At 41.4% G+C, this 19,162-nt stretch overlaps 1 protein-coding gene across 1 annotated transcript in view; it reads left to right on the forward strand.

Annotated features, from left to right (window-relative positions):
- The window catches only part of EMCN (endomucin), a gene marked incomplete at its 3' end in the record, with an annotated part of 25,334 nt that extends 7,449 nt beyond the window's left edge, over positions 1–17,885 (forward strand). Inside the window, exons 4-9 of the mRNA XM_010020247.1 lie at positions 3,825–3,968; positions 10,361–10,393; positions 13,418–13,483; positions 14,975–15,070; positions 16,790–16,814; positions 17,824–17,885. Of these exons, the coding sequence (XP_010018549.1) occupies positions 3,825–3,968; positions 10,361–10,393; positions 13,418–13,483; positions 14,975–15,070; positions 16,790–16,814; positions 17,824–17,885 (426 nt within the window). The remainder of the gene's footprint in view (positions 1–3,824; positions 3,969–10,360; positions 10,394–13,417; positions 13,484–14,974; positions 15,071–16,789; positions 16,815–17,823) is intronic.
- Positions 17,886–19,162: the final 1,277 nt, after the last annotated feature.

A 19,162-nucleotide genomic window follows, 5' to 3' on the forward strand; every position in this document is an offset into this window, starting at 1 on the left:
TTCTTTTTATCAAACTACAGGTAATTACTTCAGTAAAACTACCACAAGAGTGTTATGTGCTGCTCTCAGGTCATTAGCACATGCTAGAGGTGAACACTGAGTATAGCTGGCTGCTGAGACATGTTAGGCAGAGAGATTTTTTTAAAACATGTATTTTTAAATACTTGGGGTTTTTTGTTTACCAGAAAATGTAAAGCTGGCAGACCACTCAGCTATGGGTGTAAACCTTAAAACTGAAATCTGCTCGGTTATCTCCCTAGCCAATTTTCATTCCTTTGAATGGGCATGAAGTTGCATTGTTTTTGCTACACTGGGTGTTTTCAAAGCTTTCATGAACATGTTCGTTAGTGCAAATGGTTTCTCAGGCTATTGATTACAGGCCTATATGTGTGTTTACGTTGATGATAGGAGCTCAAGGAAGAAAGTTTAGTTTTCCATCAAGAAAGCCCTCATGCTTGCATTTTAATGTGGTTTGGGTGCAGTTCCTTCTGCCCTGTAAAAGTGTTTCCTTGATTCATTGATTGGCCAAGTAAGATCTTAACACACATACAGATGTGAATATTCTTTGCAATGTGTAGAGTATATGCAGAATATTTGCTGCTTACTTGAAGCATCTTGTGATGTCCAAGTTAGTTAGGTAGCAGTCTGCTGTAAAGAAAATTTAAAGTACTGTTGGGAAATGACAAAATATATGTGGATTATATGTACGCTAAGTAGAAAATCATGCTAAGATCAAGTTAGGATGTGTCAAACTACAGATGGTTAACGAAAATGGAGGGTTTTCAGAGCACAAAGAGTAAGGAAATACCTGAGGCTCAGACAGCAGCTCTGCAGAGCAGTTTCAGATTCCCTGTTGTTGATTATCCCTTTGACAAACACGTGTTAACACACTGTCATTTATCCTATCAAAATATCAGCAGGGAGAGCTGCATCACCACCAGGGAGTTCTGCCGCTGCAGCAATCATCCCCATTTGGACAGCTATTTTACGATCTTTACTGCTTTACCATTTTTATTCATAATCAGCTGTTGACAACAAACCCATTAACTGATGATGCGAGAGCTTTTGCAGCAGGATCAGCAGCCACCCTTCTCCACTGTGCTGCTTTTCTGTGAGCCCAGGCCTCCCCCTGCCAGGCAGGCAGAAATCTCTGCTGCAGCTGGCTGAGCTGAAGCGTGATGAATTACTGCAGCGATGTGTCAGTGGGGATGGCAGAACTGAGTCACCGTGTGCCCGCGCAGAGTCCCCCGCCTGTTCCTGTGCAGAGCATGGGCACCTCAGTAAGGACTTGTGCTGTCTCCTCCTGCTGAGATCAAATTAAACCTCGCATAGATATGAGTTGTGGGATTTACCAGAAAGGCAGATTTCTGGCAGGCGTACTGCACTGCCAGTGCTGCCCTTGCATACGTGAGGAATTGCTGGATATGGATGCTTCTGTTCCCATAGGCTTTTGGCACAGAATTCAACCTCCTAAATGTGTTGATGGTAGAGTCTATGCTGTGTATTAGGCGTAAGGCTTTGGAGGCTGCTTAAAAGCCACAAGTCAGCAGAGAATTGGGTTGCTAGGATTTAATCTTAGTGTGGTACTGTGGAATTGAGGTTGTGTTTTTAGTCTTGGAAATGCTGAAAACTGACATGCAGACTTTTACACCTCTACTTCACCCCTTGACACTGAGAGCACGGAGCCTGTTCTGTAGTCTACCAAAATAAATGCAACAACCTTCACATTGAGCCCTGGGTAAAGGTGTGAGTCATACCTGGTGCTATCTGAGTGGCAGGAAGAATCTCACTCAGGCTGAATTAAAAACAAAAAAAAAGAAATGCTAGCATCCCTCCCTTCCCAATCCCCTGCCGAGGTATATCCAGCATACAGCCCGTGTTCCCAAGAACAATCTGTTCTCACGGCTCCCAAACACAAGAGGAGTACCCGGGGCTGGGCTTCTGCCAGGACTGATAGGACGCCTAGAACGTGTGATCCCCATGGGAAAACAGTGGGGTTTACAAGGCAGCTGGCTGCCTCCCTCATCTCTCCCACACACTGATTGTTTTGCAGTGTTCATAAAGCATATTTGTGTTCAAATGTCTCTGCACATGAAGGCATACAGTTATTCTGCCTTACTTTTCATAGTCCTGTGCAAGCTTTTACTAATTTATGATAGGAAAGCCACAAGACGGTTGCTGCTGTTGCTGTTACAAGCCCATGCATCCTAAAGGAAGAGGGAGGTTTTTAGAGTTTTTACTTTTCTTCTAATTGATCTCAGATTAAAATTTAAACACTTTTAAACATTTAAAATTTGAGTCTGAAGCAACCACAGTAAAAAAGAAAAGTGGAAGAAGTTTGCATTTAAAGATTCACTCAAGATTTCTATGATGAGAATTATTAAAGTTCTTGGATCCTTGCATTATACCACAGTAAAAAAATGAGGTAGAGGAGCTTTTTACACTCTACCTCATTAATCTCTACTGCAGATTAGACTTGCATATTGAAGAGGTACAATGCTGAGGTTTCTGGAGGGAGCTGACAGTGAAATTACACTTTTCATCACTAGAATCCCAATGAAAGTTTTAGGAATTTAAGTTTGTTCTGCATAATTTTCAGTGTGGTTTCCTTCCATGCCTCAGCCTTCAAAGATACCAACCCCAGCTATCCAGCTCCTCTCAGATCCCAAAGCTGTATGAATCCCCTGACTCCAGTGACTTCAGCTCACTCTTTCTTAGCTCACTGATTTTTTGAAGCTTGCCTTGCCAAGGTATTGCACTTCGTTAACAAGACGGGAAGTGAAAGGCCAAGTTAAAGGTGTGTAATGGTAGAATAGGAAGCTCTGGGCACTGAGAGTTTTATCCCTGAGAAAAGGGTTCTTTGAAGAGCCAAACTGGTAATCATAGTTTTTGAATAAAGCGTCCAATTAAGCATTCCTCAAGATTCAAATGTTGCACGTGCATGATGTTGCACTTGTTGTACTAAAACATGTCTTGAAGTTGTTTTAGTTCTAGTGTTTGAAATTCCTATGAAGAGGCACTGAAAACAGTTTACAGCTCAGTCACATCTCTGATTTATATCAGAAAGGAAGTATAAGGTTACTCTTGGGCACCCCTATGTTTTATTCAATATGCACTGTCTTGCCCATTGTGATGCTGAGGTTTAAGCATAGACATAGGAATTATCAACTGTACTGGAACAGCTTACATTCTTTCTTGTTGTCATTTGATGACCTTCAGTTCCATGGGCTCAATCTTGGACTCACCTTAGGCTGGAAATCTTGTGACAAAGGTGGCCTTGACCCTCTATTGACTGTGTGACAGCAGAAACAGGACACTTCAATTTTTCAGGGATATGGTATTTCCTAGGCCTTAACAGCACAGAATGAAGTAATTAATTCTGCACTTAATTACAAACCCTAAAACTTTTTACACTATCACATTATGTGACAGATATGGCTGAAGCTTACTTTTTCTTTATTTCGTTTAAGATGAAGGTTAATGATACAGGGATGTAAGCAAGCTTCTCTCTTCTGCTCATGTTGCTTTTGGTGCAATACTGTCTAGTTATTTAGGACTCCCAAGTCAGAGCTCTAGGCTGTCTTCTGCACAGATGTGAGGCTGTTTCTGATGCTAAGATGTGCTTTAAAGGTGCCTCAACTATGACAGTAGTAACAACTCCACAAGAATGGTTCATCACTTGACAAGCAGTTACCAGAAGCTGTAGTGCTTTCTGACCTTAAGTCTCTTCTATGATGATGTGAGCTTTTGTCTGAGGGATGGTCCAGGATCTAAGACAATGCTTATACAAGTGTATCTTGCCTGAATATCTGTCTCATTTCCAGCTACACAAGCAAGTGGAACACAGCTGGCACAAAATGAGAGTTCGGATGCTTCACCCACTAAGGGATGGTTTGCTTCATCCACTAAGGGATGGTCGTCTTCTACAATTTCTCTACAAAAACCCACTTCTGCTCATGGAACCTCAGGTAAGTCTTGAAAACATACACTTTATTTTCCCATGCAAACAGTTAAAAAGATGCAAATAGTTTTGAATCTTTTCTTCATTTGTTGTGCTTTGTCCTGGAATGAGGGCCACTTCTTTATTCATGCAGGGTACACTGTGGCTATCTCATCTAGCTATGAAATTATGATGAGCTGTGGGTGAACTTCAAAACATTCAGTTGGGATACTCAATGTCATTACAGGAGGATATAAATTACAAAAGGTAATAGTAATCTTTATATATGCTGTATGTGGTCACTGTGTAGCACTGACTGCCAGAAGAGGTCATGAAGATAAATTCTCTGGTTGCAAAGCACAGAAGACAAAGGAGAAAACAGCTACAATTTTTACAATTATTAATAAATCTGGAGGGCAAGTTAATGCATATTACCAACTAAATGACATTGTTCAAAATACAATATGATCACATGCAAGGTCAAAAAGGTATTAATCCTTCCCAACTTCCGTTTTGTGATATTGTTTTTCTGGGGGTGTGTTGATGTATTTGGCCACTAAACAACACCATGGTGAGTGTAGATGCCAGGTCATGAGACTGATCATTTATTATGCTTCTAGCTGGCTTAACTTTCCCAGATTTTGAAGAACCACTTACTCAGGTTTTCTCAATGTCTCTTGGGTCTTTGCTCAGTATTTACTTTCGGCTACATGTGTGCAAATCCAACGAGGACATTCACTTTGTTTGCATATCCCAATTATTATTCATGTTTAACATCCCCCAAGGGATACAAGACTTTTTACAACCTCTGGATTGTGTTTGTGGGAGATAAGCATGCTCGTGTACTGTGGTTGTTTTTTTTTAACTCATAGAGGATAGGACTGGATATAAAAGTGGAGTAATATCATATTCCCAGTATGCAGTAAAGCACTTGGAAACATGTAAAAAGATATTATAATAATAGACATTTTATGGAAGTTGAGATTTTGATTTTTTTTTTTTATTTTTTTTTTTTTTTTTCATTTTTAATCCAAGGTCACTGATTTAGGGAAGATTCTTCACAATTATTTCAGTAAGCCTATGCCCCATGATGCATATACTGTGAGCTGTAGTGACTTGATTATTGTGTTAGGTTTTGTGTCTTTTGGTAGACATGTGCATGGCATGGAAACCTTATCATTGGTACACTCTGATAAAAGCAGTAAATTACAATATTTTTAATTAAAGGGTCTATCTCACAGGTAAATCCTCCCGGTTAAAATGAAATTATAATACATATCTGGCTATGGATCACACGTATTGAAGTACCTGCTACATTGTTTGTATAATTATGTTTTACATTTAAAATTTGCCCAGAAAATTTCACAACTTCCTTTCACAACTTCCACAACTTCTGTTTGTGGAAGTCATCATCTTACCCAGCTCACCTTGCTGTAAAACCACTAAATCTTCTTGAGCTCAGGAACTACCCAAGATGCCTGGCTGAGAAAGAAAGTCCCAATCTATCCAGGGGGGGTCAGTCTAGGTGCTTAGCGTAGCCAATACCCTGAGTTCCCATAAAACTGCCATTCCAAAATCACTTCCTCCTGCACCAGGATTTCCACATTTACACCTTTCCTGTCTCCTCATCAGCTCCTTGCTTCTTTCTTGCACCTTAAACATGCAAGAAATTCCATTACTCACCATGATGAGTTAGGTAGCTTATCCTGAATGGGTGCACCTTAGACCATCCTTGCTCCATTATTCTCTATATACATTAAAGACTTTAAGAAAAAAATGTTATGGTTCTCCCTAAATAGATTTCTTCTCCTATGTGAAATAACCCAGGGCCAAGGGAAGCCTTATGCTGTGCTGCACCCTAATAACTTTTAAAGCAATGCAAGCATGAAGCCAGTTGTTTCATTCTGTGCTGAGACTAGAAGAAATGCTGACTCTGTCACAGCTATTAAATTATTTCTTCCCAGCTCTTTGGAATTTCATTCAGGGGTTTACACAGGGGATAGCAGAGCTTGCAAGCCAAAGCCACCCAAGCCACAGCTTCTGCATGAGAGCTCAGAGGAAGACAAATTAATGTGAAATTGGTCAAAACCAGACTGATTCTATTTGGTATGCCGATCAGAATAATCCATTTGGCTAACCTCAATGCAAAAGAACATATATAGTTCTGAGACCATTTTCCATCTTTAAAAAAAATGCCATTTTGGTGAAAATGTCCTTTGTTGCTGCAGAAATAAAGCACATTTTGAAGAGAAACTTCCAATCTGCTATATCAAAAGATCAGGGTGTGGGAGGAGTGCCACAGAAAGCTGGAGAGGGACTGAAATGAGTGGGGGAGCCTAGGAAACAACTTGGAGAAACATCAGAGAACACTATTGCTTGCTGTATTAAAGACTGAAACCACCACCACGGAGGAGGGGCTGCGTAGTGTTCACCCAGGCTAGAGAAGGCAATAGGGATTGTTTGGAGTGAAGAGCAACCTGCATGCTTGCCATTAACACATACGCTTCTTTAACTTTGGCTGTCATGTGTAATATACCTCCTACTCATGCTCCACCTCCGCAGAAGCTTGCTTGCTGATATTTAATTCTCTCCTTTTGTTTAATTAACAAAAACTTGGAGATCTAATGGATCAGTCAGGGTCTAAATACATCCTTGGATTGCAAGTGTTGTAGCTTTTTTTTTCTGTGACCTAAACAACAAAAAAAAGTCATAAAGCACAATGAGCTGAAGTTCGCCAAGCAGGGTGGTAAGATCAAATGATCTATTATAATAAACTGTCAGATGAATCAACCTGCTGCATCTATTGGTACCTTTATTGCACTCCTCCAATTATAAATCCTACTCACTGGATTCGCGGGAGGCATTTCCCTCAGAAACATTCTTATGAGTAAGACAAGGAGGGTTTGACTCTTTCTGTACGCAAGCTATGTAGGAACTCTGGATAATGATATTAGGTAAAAAAATCCCACTGTATCTTCAGCTTCTTCACAAAGAAACATACACAAAAATCAAAGTGCATGGGAGATGGAAAATACAGCAAAGCCTCAGTTAACACACTCACTCTATAGCATAGTCAGGGCAAGGAGGGTTTTTTAAAGTTCTTAATTTTGCTTTGATTGCTTTGATTTATACTGTGGTATCCCCTCTGAGTAATCAGCCAAATTTATTCATTTGTTTTGCTAATGAACACAGTTTCATGTGGCTGCCCTCCAAAAACAGAAGCAGCAAACTGCAGGGTATCCAAGCTGCTTAGGTAGCGGTCATTGGAAAACAGTGTGGAGAGGCTCGTATTGGTCTCTTTCTCCATCTGTCATGCTTCTAGCCAGTGCCGAACTGGCTCGGGCAGGTATTTTCAAATCAAACCACTGTCACGTGCCAAATTCTTTATCCTTGTTCTCCTTATCATACAATGAGGACTCAGCACAGCCAGTGTTGCACACCTCACTTCTCATGATGAATCTGGAAATCTTCCCAGATTATTTATGCAGAGCATCTGCCCCCTATATCTCACTGCCCCAAAGCATGTGGTAAGCTCTGAACAGGCAGCTACAACATCTATAGTAACTATGTTAGTAAGTGAAATGCTGCCTTTCCTTCTGTCCTTCTCTTTCTATAGAACAGCAGCATGTGACCCCACCACCAGAAAGGGAGCTGGATGGTTATTTAGAAAATGCAAACTGAAAGCACCTAGCACAGCTTTGTTTGTGTGGCAGGGCTGAGCAATCTGAACAGAGGGTGAGCTGGCACCTTGCTTGCATACTGAAGATGGGGGAGAGAGAGAAGGGCAGGAGATTTTTTTCTGTTTAATTTTTCATGCTTTAGCAGGATCTGGGTGAGATATCTTTGGGAAAGATGCTTGTAGTGTTGGTGTTTGTAGATGTGTGCCATCTTTAAAGAATAACAGAGATTCAGGAGACTCCTGCAGTACCTGAGGAAGAGCAGGGGCTGCTGTCATGTTTTCTACCTGAGATCATCTCTGCTGTCTGGTTTTATTGCAGTGGTGAGGTCTGGGCAGGATAGCAGTGTGTTTTTTGGTTGTGCTTGCAGGCACCTGACCCTTCCTGTTCACAGAGCCCACTGTCACCTGCATACAGCTTTGACAAACCTTAATTCTTCAGGATGAACCTGGATACTGTCTCGGGCTTGACATGGTTTTGCTGTTTATGTATTTGCTCTAATTTGAGCCAAGGTGGTTCACTTTGTTTGCATGAGTGAAATTAAGGGTGAATGTATAATTATGTTACAATCATGGGGGGATTTCTTGGGCAAGCTTAACTTTCCTCAGACTGGGGAGACAAGGTTCAAAGTTTCACAGACAAGTGACCTATTTGTAAGACCTGACAAGGTCTTCTGCCTTTCTCCAGGAATATGCACACACAGGACTTTACAGTTTGCTTCCTCCGCCATTGTGGTGTGATCACATGGTACTTTTTTCCATGGGATCCCACTCCTTATAGGCTGAAGGAAAGGCAGTATTTGGGTGACAAGCCATCATATCATATTTGCATGTTTCCTTAATGCCAGACGTGTGTTCTGCTGCATTCTGTACTGTGCATCATTCCAAACCTCCTTTGACAGGCGAGTTATTAATTTCCCCAAAGCTTTTCTTTGGCTTTTGTTGTTAGTGTTACCCAAACACACTATAAACATTGCTTAATGAACCATTACAGAGATCCTCTCTGCACAAGGTGACATTGCTTTTTGCAGATGGATTGGTGACATGAAAAAAAGCTTAGGAAAAATGTCTGCTCTGAATCCTAGGAAGCCAGGGTAAGATAACTGTACACCTTCAGAGCACTTAGCATTACTCATATTTAGTATGCTCAAGCAGAGCTGTTACTGCTGACTTTTGAGTACTTGGCTTTTCATGTATGTTTGTGATTAAAATGCAGCTAAAACTTTGTCCCATGTATCATTAGCAAAAGTGGTTATTTGCACCCCAGTGGCTCAAGTGATCCATGTTTCTAACTGGGTGTAGAGAGGATGAAAAACAAGAGCAGCCATTCAGGTTTTCAAAGAGTACATTCACAGCAATAGGATGTGTTTCATTCATGTTACAGCTCCAGTAGTAGTAGCTGTCTTTGTGCAAAGCATCAGTCCAGAGCACAGAAAGTGTAGCCAGGGCGTAAGAGTGGATTTGTACTCCCCTGGTACCCCAGATGAAGGAGGAGCAGCACTGCAACCCCGGACACTTGGGTAGGAGGCTCTATGCCTGACTGGATTTACAGCTGCCTTCACGCCACTCCCTCTGTGGTCTCTCAGACTGGCGCAGCTGGGACTCAGAAGATGTGCTGATGGGTTATGTCCTCCCAGGGATTGGATAGTATGCACCACATTTCCCACAGATGCAGTGGCAGCAGTGAACCCTGAAGAGACGCAGCAAGGGGGTTTTCATGGTGCCTTCCAGCCTACAGGAAGATGACCAAACACTGTGATTTATACCTCAAAATAATGAGTGACTGCTGAGGACATAATGCCTGAGGGATTTTTTTCCATGGTAGCTCCAGTAATCCAGTGTGAGAGGCCTCACCAGGTGGGCAGAGTGCCAGTCACTCGTCCCTGGCAAGACACAGCCTGTCTTGTACAAACAGATAAATGATTTGCTGCCAGTTCACGCAGGTGTCTATTCTCAAAGACACGGATGAGTTAAGTGCCCAGCTCCCTTTGACTGTAGACTGATTGCAGGAGAGATTTAATGCAAAGTAATAAAAATCACTCTGGGAGTGATGGTTGCCTGTGGCTAGCCTCCAAATGTGAAGTATTCACAGCCGCCTTAATTTCCAAGCCTGCTATAGTCTAGACTAACAGAAGCAGCAGCATGCTAACAAAAAGCTAACAAAAAATTGGTGTTCTGCACCAAAAACTTCTGAAGTGACTGGGGGAAGCTGCCAGGGGTGGGCCAGTAAGCATTTTGCACAGCACTCTGCAAGGTCCGTTTCTTCCACACTACCAGTGACTCTTACTCCTGCTGCTCGACAGCCTGCTAGCCAAAAGCACCAAGATAATTAATGAAGATTCATTTTTAAAGGCTTTTGTGACAACTGAAGACATGTCTCAATTAGGCATTTGAGTTTCTTTTATTAAAATGCTTATTTGTCACTTAGATGCCAGCTATTCACTCCCAGATGCTTAGTTGGTTTTGGCAAGAGGAATTTCTTAGGAATGTATCAATTAATGCAGGATTTTCTGATCTTGAACAGAATAACAGCCTAGAATAGGCTGGACTTTGGATTCTGTTCTCATCTGTAAGGGATGTCTGCAGACTTTCACAGCTCAGACTTTCTAGGCTGAGGAACAGTGTCAGTCAGTTCTGGGGCAGCATTGCTTGTGGATTTACTGAGCCTGTCAGTTTGTACAATGTGAAGACTCTGGACATCTAAAACTGATACTAACAAACCTGTTCCTTCTGTTTTATTGCAGGCCTTCACATGAGTTCACCAGCAGAATCCACAAGTAAGAGCTATAGAAGAGTTTGCTCTGTGCGCACTGACAAAAAGGGCTGGTGTAGTGTGGGATGGGGGCAGCCTGAAGTGTAGTATGGAGAAGCAGAGGAATGATGCTCAACTTGTAGCAGTGCATAACTTTGCTGTGCTTTCAGCTGAATGCCATTGTTGGACTAGCAGATACTGAAAACAGGGTGAGAGCACAAAAGACAAATCAGGTCTGGCATATTGCATGATGCAATGGGAAACCGATATAAATAGAGTGCTTACCAAGGAGTTTGTTCTTGTCAGTGGCTCTCATTCCTCGTCCTGTGGTTCGAAGCAGCAGCTCCCAGGGTAAAACAAGTTTCCTGTGCTAGTGGACCTGTATTGTCCTGTTTTCTTTTCTCTGGGCTTATCAGGAAACAGTCCCCTCTTTACTGGTCCCTGCCGTTCTTGCTCCTGCTGCCAGCAAAAGTTTGTCCCTCATGTTACCATGGTGGATATATTACTCCAATTAACTTTTATTCTGATCCCAGGCCATTCCACAGCTGGAAAATATCTTCCAGATTCACTTTCCAGATTCAGAGAAAGTAGGCAGGATGGGCTGGCTTGTAAGAAAATAGTTAACTGAGTTAAAGGCTTTAATTTCTTAATCCATGCTATTACATGTCTTATTTCAAGTAGTTAAAATGCTAACCTATGGATTTTCTTTCCTGCATTACTTACATCTTGGTCATTTAACAGAGAACTAGGAAAATAACCAATGGATTTGAATCCTCAGTTTTTCTCCTGAGGAGATGCTGCACAAATGCAGGGGTACGCTTTCATGGTTTTCAGGGTAATTTGTTTCTGTTGACATTTTCAGTCAGTATCCAGGATTACTCATTGCTGTGATAATTGCCTGCTTGCCATGTGTATCATGTAGTGTATCAGGTAAGGTAGTGAAAAGGGCAGTAGTATTTCCCTGAGAAATCCAAAGCAATCACATGGAATTACACATTCATAAGAATTACTTCAGTCACTTGATGATGGCTCGCAGTTTCCATCCTTACATTATCACCCCTCAGCAGACAGGCACCACAGGAGAGACAACTTCTGCTTTAAAGAAGCACAGTGATTTTTCAGAGATAAGGGTCTCAGGCAATTATTGTTTCCTACACTATAGCATCAGAATGTCTCAGGTGTGGCTGTATTGTTAAGGTACAACACAAGCATGCAGTAAGTGATCATTTTCCCCCAAAGGCTTCAGTGTCTGGCCAGACAAATGAAGGTGGGGGGAAGGGGAGGAAGGAAAGGAAATAGAGACACTAAATAATCTGCCCAAAATTCACACAGCTACACAACATCAGAACAAAAATGAAAACACAGCTCTCGCATCTTTCCCTTTGCACTACCAGTCAACCCACATAAATTTTTAAGTAGGACCACATAGCTCCTAGTTACCTGGAAAATCCAGTATACTGGCATATCCAGTGGAGAAACTAGGCTGATTGTTCTCTGCTTTGCTTCTCTTGCATCAGACAATGTAATCTTACATATCTAAACAAACTAGTATGTTATGAGAATGCAAATATGGGCAAAAGGAGAATAGTGAAGGAAAAGCAATCACCAAAACATTTCTCAATAGTGGGCCAGAGTTTAAAATCAGTGTACCAAGGAAGAGGGAGTCCTATATGGTTGGAACAAACAAACCTTGCTTGTTACTCTGATTCAGTGAACTAGAATTACAAGTCTTGCCTATACAAAAGTTCTGTAAAAATAGGGATATGTCATTCAGAGACTTAACAGAACAAAATTGTATTCTAGCCGTCAAAATGGCTCTGGGAAATTAGTTTTAAGGACTTGGTTAATTTCCTAGTTTCCAGACACCAATCTGAGCTGCCTTCTGCTCTTTGGAAGGGGAACTGTGCATCCCTACAGGTGCAGGGTGCGAGTAGGTACCTGAGCAATGGATTAGAGCCTGCAACAAAACCTAAGTGGTTCTCACTACTTATATACGGAGCTATACTCTCTACTAGGACCCCTGCTTAAGAGACCACCTTCCCTACCTTTCCCGGGCACCTTTGTTTGGGGGCCATTTCTGCTACTTAAATGAGCAGTGGCAATTGTCAGCCTTGCACTACGTTTGTCCAGCTGGTCATAGACTCATAGAATCAACTGGGTTGGAAAAGACCTTTAAGATCACCAAGTCTAACCATTACCCCAGGACTGTTACCCAGGGTCAGCTTCTTCAGCAGCAGTAAGCACATGTCTACTCAAGCCTCTGTCCAATATGGAATAAAATACTGTGTCCTGTATAGTGTCACTAGGGAAGCACCGAGGTTGGTGTTTTCTTTTTTTCCTCTGTGGAAATTCAGTGATTATTTTTTCACAGACTGTATCTAAGAAGGTAATAAATATTTCAGTTTGTTGATGCCTGACTCAAATTCAGATTAGCACCTGAAGGTAGAATTGCATTCCTTTAAATCCTGTTCTAAAAAATGTCCCAGAAGCTCCCAACAGTCATTGCTGTCATCAGATGTGGCAGAGAAAGCACACACATCCCTTTATAACATTCAAATCTCAAGAAAATCAACAGCTACTAATGTTGCACCTCTTTGGACTTCATCCAACTTCATATTAGCACATGTTTTTTTTAATTAGCAGTGAAATGCTTTGGTCATTCTTCTTTTGGAGACAGGTCTAATTTTCACTCTCTTGCTTGTTTATTTGCTTGTCAGAAGTTTTCCTCTAATGTTGAACATTACCTTAAACTCCTAAAAGTGAGAAAGTTTGTAGCTTGTAACCTGTAAGTGGACAAGCAGACGATCCTAGGGAAGACTGCACCCATGAAAAGTCTGTTTCTTCTAGGCCATACTAGATAAGCTTCTCCACCCCTCTTGCTTAGTTACCCAGGTGTTATTAGAAGAATTATAGATGTAGAGCACCAAATGGTTCTAGAAGTGGGAACACAGAAGTTGTTTGGGGAGGGCAATTTTTCAGGGGGATTTGTTCGGGGAGTTCTGACAATTACGTGTTAACCTGAAAGATTGTATTTCTTTTGCAAATATAGCTTTTTGCAGTCCTGTAAGCAGTTCTGGAAACAAGAAACTGCCAGGGAGTGATATCCACTATTCTAGTGAGTGTTCCTGTTTTATTATCCAGCTTTTGAGTTTTCAATCAATCAGTTTGGCTTTCCATGAGTGATTGGAATAGCGGAGAAATGAAGTTAGCAGTTTTATTTTCAGCCTTACTAGATGTAGACCCTATTACAAACCCAATATAACTGCCTGTTACAAAACTCCTCTCAGAGAGAAGCAGAGCTTAACAAGTTGACAAAACTCTCACTGGAGAGAGGCACAATTATTTCCCAGGACTAATCCAAAGCAATAAAATTGGGAAAAAAATGTGAACAGAATCATCCACTGTGAGAGAAGACACAGGGAAACATGTGAAAATGTTGTTTATATACCATTCTGAGTACATATTATATGAAGATATTGTTATGAATGTATTATTTAAATATACTGCTCATATTGTCATGAGAGAGAAGGACTAAGAAGGAGTCTTCTGCAGATTCGTCAAGCACTTGATGTTTGAGTGATGCATGTTACTTAATCTTTTATTTTAATATTATGCATCTCTAGGGCAAGGATGTTGCTGCAGATCTGCTATTTCCTACCCAAAGTACTGGCTTAGCAAAATATGTTTGATGTTTTTCCATTGCAAATCTTTCTCAGGGTTCTCCCTCAAGTTCTGCAGATGCCCCCCCACACACACATATATATGAATATTAAATATTAATTGCATCAAAAGCAATTTACTGGGTGGGCATGACGACTGATGCTGTAGAAGGTTGTGGGAATGCAAGACCCAGCCTCCACCAAATATAACTTCGGCTGCATTTAAATGTGGCCAATCACTGCCAGAAAAACAATAAATGGGGAGAAACTGGGCTTATATATTTCCCTGGGAAAGCTTCTCATTACATAATTCTTTCCTTTTTGCTTCTTGGCTGGGAAACACCTGTCAGGAAATGGCAGATGGTGGGAAATAATAAAAGGAAAGAAGTGTCCTCATTTAAAAAGGAGATCTTTCACTTTTTTATCCCTGGTTGTAAGTGCTGTGGGGAATGTTACTGGATTATGTAACTCCTTGGTGTCTTACTGGGTGTACAACATTAAAAGAGAAATAATCGCTTCAGTTGCTGAATTTGGAATGAGTCTTGTTTTCAAAAAAGAGGAAAAAAGAAATTGCATGTATCAAAAATTTATTCCTGAAACAAGACTGTTTTGCAAAGCTTTTGGGACCAGTCAACACTGGGGGAGAATCGTGAATATTTTGATGGAGATGATGGTGTCGGCTCCACAGGGCAGTGTTAAGTGTCAGGGAAGGACTAAGGCTGGGGAAAGGAAAGTGCCTAAATCCTCCCTCCACAAAGGCTGTAAGCCTGAGGCTCAGTGGATGTGGGAGAAATAACATGAGCAGCTGGTTACCTCGCTCCAGAGAAGTCAGTAATGTTTGATGAAGTGGAGCTGGTGCCTCTCACCTTTGTGCGTGCAAGTGCCTGTTCACGGAGACAGTGCAAGCCAGGGCCAGCAGGCAAAATTATGTTGTTCTTCTTTTGCAGGCGTTATCTTGCCAGTTGTCATCACCTTGATAGTTATTACCCTCTCTGTCTTCTCCCTGGTGTCTTTGTACAGAATATGCCAGAAGAAAACTCCAGGTATTTGGCTTGCTTTCTCTGAAGGGCAAAAAGATCAAAATGCTTTTTATTATTAAAGATCTCTGGGGTCTTTTTGGATTACCTTAGCCATAGATGTTGCAGTAGTCTGATAGGAAAGCTTCTTGTATTTCAAAGTATTTTGCCTAAAGTAGGAAAATAACACTTCATTTTCAAAATCAGTAGGAAGAACAGAGGGAGCAAACATGTCTCTGATTTTTTGGAGAATATATAATGCCGTAAAGCTTTTTGTTCACGCTTTTGCAGCTACAGAGAGCTAACAAACAGCTGTGCTAACACAATCAGTCAATCAGGTAGAAAAAGACAGTGAAAACTAAGTTTGGAGATATTGTTTGGCAAAATCACTATATTTATTTTATCTCTGTTCTAGATACAAGCAAAGGAAAACCAATGCTTTCTTTTAGGAAATACCTGATATATACACACATACTCATGTATGCACTACATATAAGTAAAGTTTTCCAGTTACAGTATAATGTACATGGGAACAAAATCCCTGAGCAAGCAGTGTTTTCAGAAACATTTTGATAGAGCCGCTAAAGCCAGTATGTTTCACTGCTGTCCATGAAACATTAAAGACAATGGGGTGTAATTCCATTAAATTCCATTTGCCTAATGTTTCAAAGAGTTGCCTGAGTAGACCACAGGCAAGTGTAATTCTCCATTAAATGAACACCCAGATCTGAATCTAGACTGTGTTTTATTTCTCCCTGTGAACTGGCATGAGTTAGGAGACCTGTGCGAATTTTCAACTGTGAAATCACTGGGACTTGGAAATACAAAATCACAGCAGGGTGTTGAAGCTGTAGGCTAACAGGGTGTCACAACCAGTTTAGCCAATGACATGGAAAACCAGTCCCAGATAAACAGAAGAAGGTGTGATCTCTGCTTAGGAAATTATTGAATATTTGGACTCAAGAGGTGAAGGTATGAGGTGAAGAACATTTCCTCACCAGCCTCCCCTATGCACAAATGTCAGCAGGCATGGTACTGGCAAATTCACTTGGAAGCTAGAGTAGATAGATATCTGTGGTGCTTCCTGTAGGATTTGCCTGGGCCTACCCAGTGTGCTTCATCTGCGGATGGAGAGTTCTGTGCCCAGTGTCACAGGGCTAGAGTTGGCTCTGTGTCTCCAATGTAACCCCCTGGCCCCATCCATCTGCCCACACTTGCACATAAGAATAAAATACATTCAGTATATGATTCATTTTTGGAGAGAAACCTATTTGTCATTGACAGGGAAGACAGGCTCTGATCTCAGATGTCATGCCAGGTTAAACCCCCCAGAGCGTACAGCCTCACAGTTTGTTCCTTCACTTCCCTTTTCCTGTATCTCTTAGCTCAGTCGTTACATACTGGAGAGCGATTGCATGCTCACCTCCTGTGTGCCAGCTACCCGGGGACTTGGGAGCTCCAGGGAAAAATGTGCTCTTGCTGTGCTCTTGCACAAGTCACATATCATTCTCCCTTGTTTCCAGAAGTATCAATTTGAACAGTATCAGTTCACTTTCATAGATCACATGGTTATCTTTTGGGAAGACGAACTAGAGAAGTAATTACAATTCAAGCTGGTTGATTATGTTAATGTGCTTAATGCAATAACAGAAAATCACAACTAAGCCTTCTGCTAGCAACTGCAATAGCTGTTTACTTAAGTGAATTCCAGCAGTCAAAATTATATTAACTTTTTCCTTCTTCCAGAGAGACAAGAGAACAGCACTGAACAGTAAGTTGAATCCTGTCTTTTCATTGCTTTGAGGTCTCTCATGAGGCACTTGTGAGTGCAGTAGATTCTGCATGAGATTTACTTTGATCTTTTTCTATTTAAGCATAATAAGTAGTTGCTACCCCAAAGAGAAATATCCTATTGAAAATGATGCACTTGCAGATACTGTACACTGGTATGCATGATAAGCATGTTTCAGCATGGATAGAAATATGATGGCTCTTAATTCTTCTTCAGGTGATATTTTGAAATGGATAAATGTTTTATGCTATGCCACAGGGCCCATTGGCCCAGTCTTTTTTCTCTTCTTTTTGATTTTCTGCCCTACTGATTTTTATCTTTTTTTCCCCCATCCTTTCTCATCCTCCTTCTTTTGTTCATGTTTTCTCTCTTTTTAATGTTTCTTACTCTGGATTTTCTCCTTCTTTTTCTCTTGTCCCCTATTGTTTCATGTTCCTCTGTCCCATATTCTCTCCACTAGTCCGTTTGCAGAGGCTCAGTTAGAACAGTATTGGCTAAGGAGTTTGAGGAGAAACTGAGAAAGAATCATTGGAAGATATATGGTAGAGGCCATTGAGTCTGGCTGTGGCCTCTATGTTTTGTATGTCCAAAAGCAACATTTGGGCTGCTGATTTACTTGCTAGCCCTGATTACCTGGACATCTAAAGTGACCCTTCCTGCAATTCAACATCACTAAAAGCCTTGTGTTGACAGAGTAAAAAGATGACTCCCTCTTTTCCCCAGATGTACTTCTTCTGTGGAGTGCTAGAGTGAACTCAGAGTCATGCAACTTGATTTATTACATATTTTAAGAGAAAGGTGTTTTCAAAGATATGGGTATATGGTGTTTTCCACCACCACAAGTTACACATGGTCCCATCCAAAGCCCATTCCAAGCCTGCCAGTGCAGACTGGCACAGGTGCTGCCTCCTCCATTTCATAATCTTAGAATTTTGTTTGTCTGACCAACATGCATGCCGTCTGCTTACTTGTTTTCTGACTTCAACAGAGCCCAGTCAGATAAAGAAGGAGTGAAACTTCTTTCTGTGAAGACAACTTCTCCTGAGACTGGTGAGTGTTTCCTCCATGCGTATGTCTGTCTCCACCTCTGAGCCTGGAGAAGAGCAGTTTGCAATGTCATTTGCAATAGCAAAACCATTTTCAGTTCCTGTCAGGTCAAAGTCACTGCAAACAATTCCTCTATAGTACCAATCCCCAGACTGGGAGCCTGTAGAGAAGCAGTGCAGCTGCACTGTGTGTTGTGTCTGTATTTGGGAATAAGAAGTATGACTGGTTTAGGAAAAGTCAACTTTTAGAATCATTGATGGTAAGTGATCTACAGCTTGGCATGTTCAGGAGTAACCATGATCATGATATTTATCAGCTAGATCTGGATAAACAAGCGAGTTTGAGGACTGGTCCCCAGGGCCAAAAGGTTTGGGAGCCAGTGCTGTATGTAACAGGGCTCAGAAGGAGTTGGTGTCAGCAGTGTTCAGTCAGCCCTGTACCCAGCCACCCTTTGCATTCAAAATCCTACTCTAATTGCAAAGTCCTTTGTCCTGTGCTTCAGTGATACAGTTTCTTACAAAATATGTGGTAATAAAATCTAAAGGAACAGAGGTTATAGATTAAATGCACAAAAGAAAGCAAAATCTCTTCCATATAAGCAATGAGATGGATGCAGTTACACGCTCCATGGGAAATAGAATAGTACAAAAGAAGACTGAGGCAGAACAAAATTCTGATTAATATGATTCCCATTATTTAAAAACAAACAAACAAAAACCTCTCATGGCAGAGCTACTCATGCTGAAACTTCTCCCATTCACCCATTGCTTCCTCAGCCATGCAGGTCCTACCTTTACTCTCTTGCTCTCGGCATCATCTACAGAAGACCCCAGGAAAAACAGCTTCATACTTTATGCTTTTTTAGGTATAAAATAGATTGACTGATAGCTGCTCTCCCTTTTCCCCTGAATTCTTGGGAAGCCCTCTGAAACACAGCACTTAATCTGAAGTATCCTCTAGTTGCTGGAGAGGCACAGTCTGCTCTCTCCAGCCTTCTCTGCAACTCCCAGAACCTTTTGTGCAATCCAGGAGACCCACAAGGTTTCTCTGGCAGCCCTTGCAACAAACCAGTCATGCAAGCTTCCTGCAGCCTTGCTGATACAGAGCAGTATGCTAGGAGGCTAGAGGGGGAGGAGAAGGGCCTGCTCCATTGCAAGATGCATCATTCTGCCCCACTGCTGTTGAGCAAATGCAAACTAGGCTTTGGCACTTCAGCAATTGTCCTTTCGCACTTAAGTGACTGCACTTCAGTGCTATATGATTTTGGATGGTTGGGTTTT

Source organism: Nestor notabilis, unplaced genomic scaffold (genome assembly GCF_000696875.1).
Source record: "Nestor notabilis isolate BGI_N333 unplaced genomic scaffold, ASM69687v1 scaffold35398, whole genome shotgun sequence".
Classification (NCBI taxonomy): Eukaryota; Metazoa; Chordata; class Aves; order Psittaciformes; family Psittacidae; genus Nestor; species Nestor notabilis.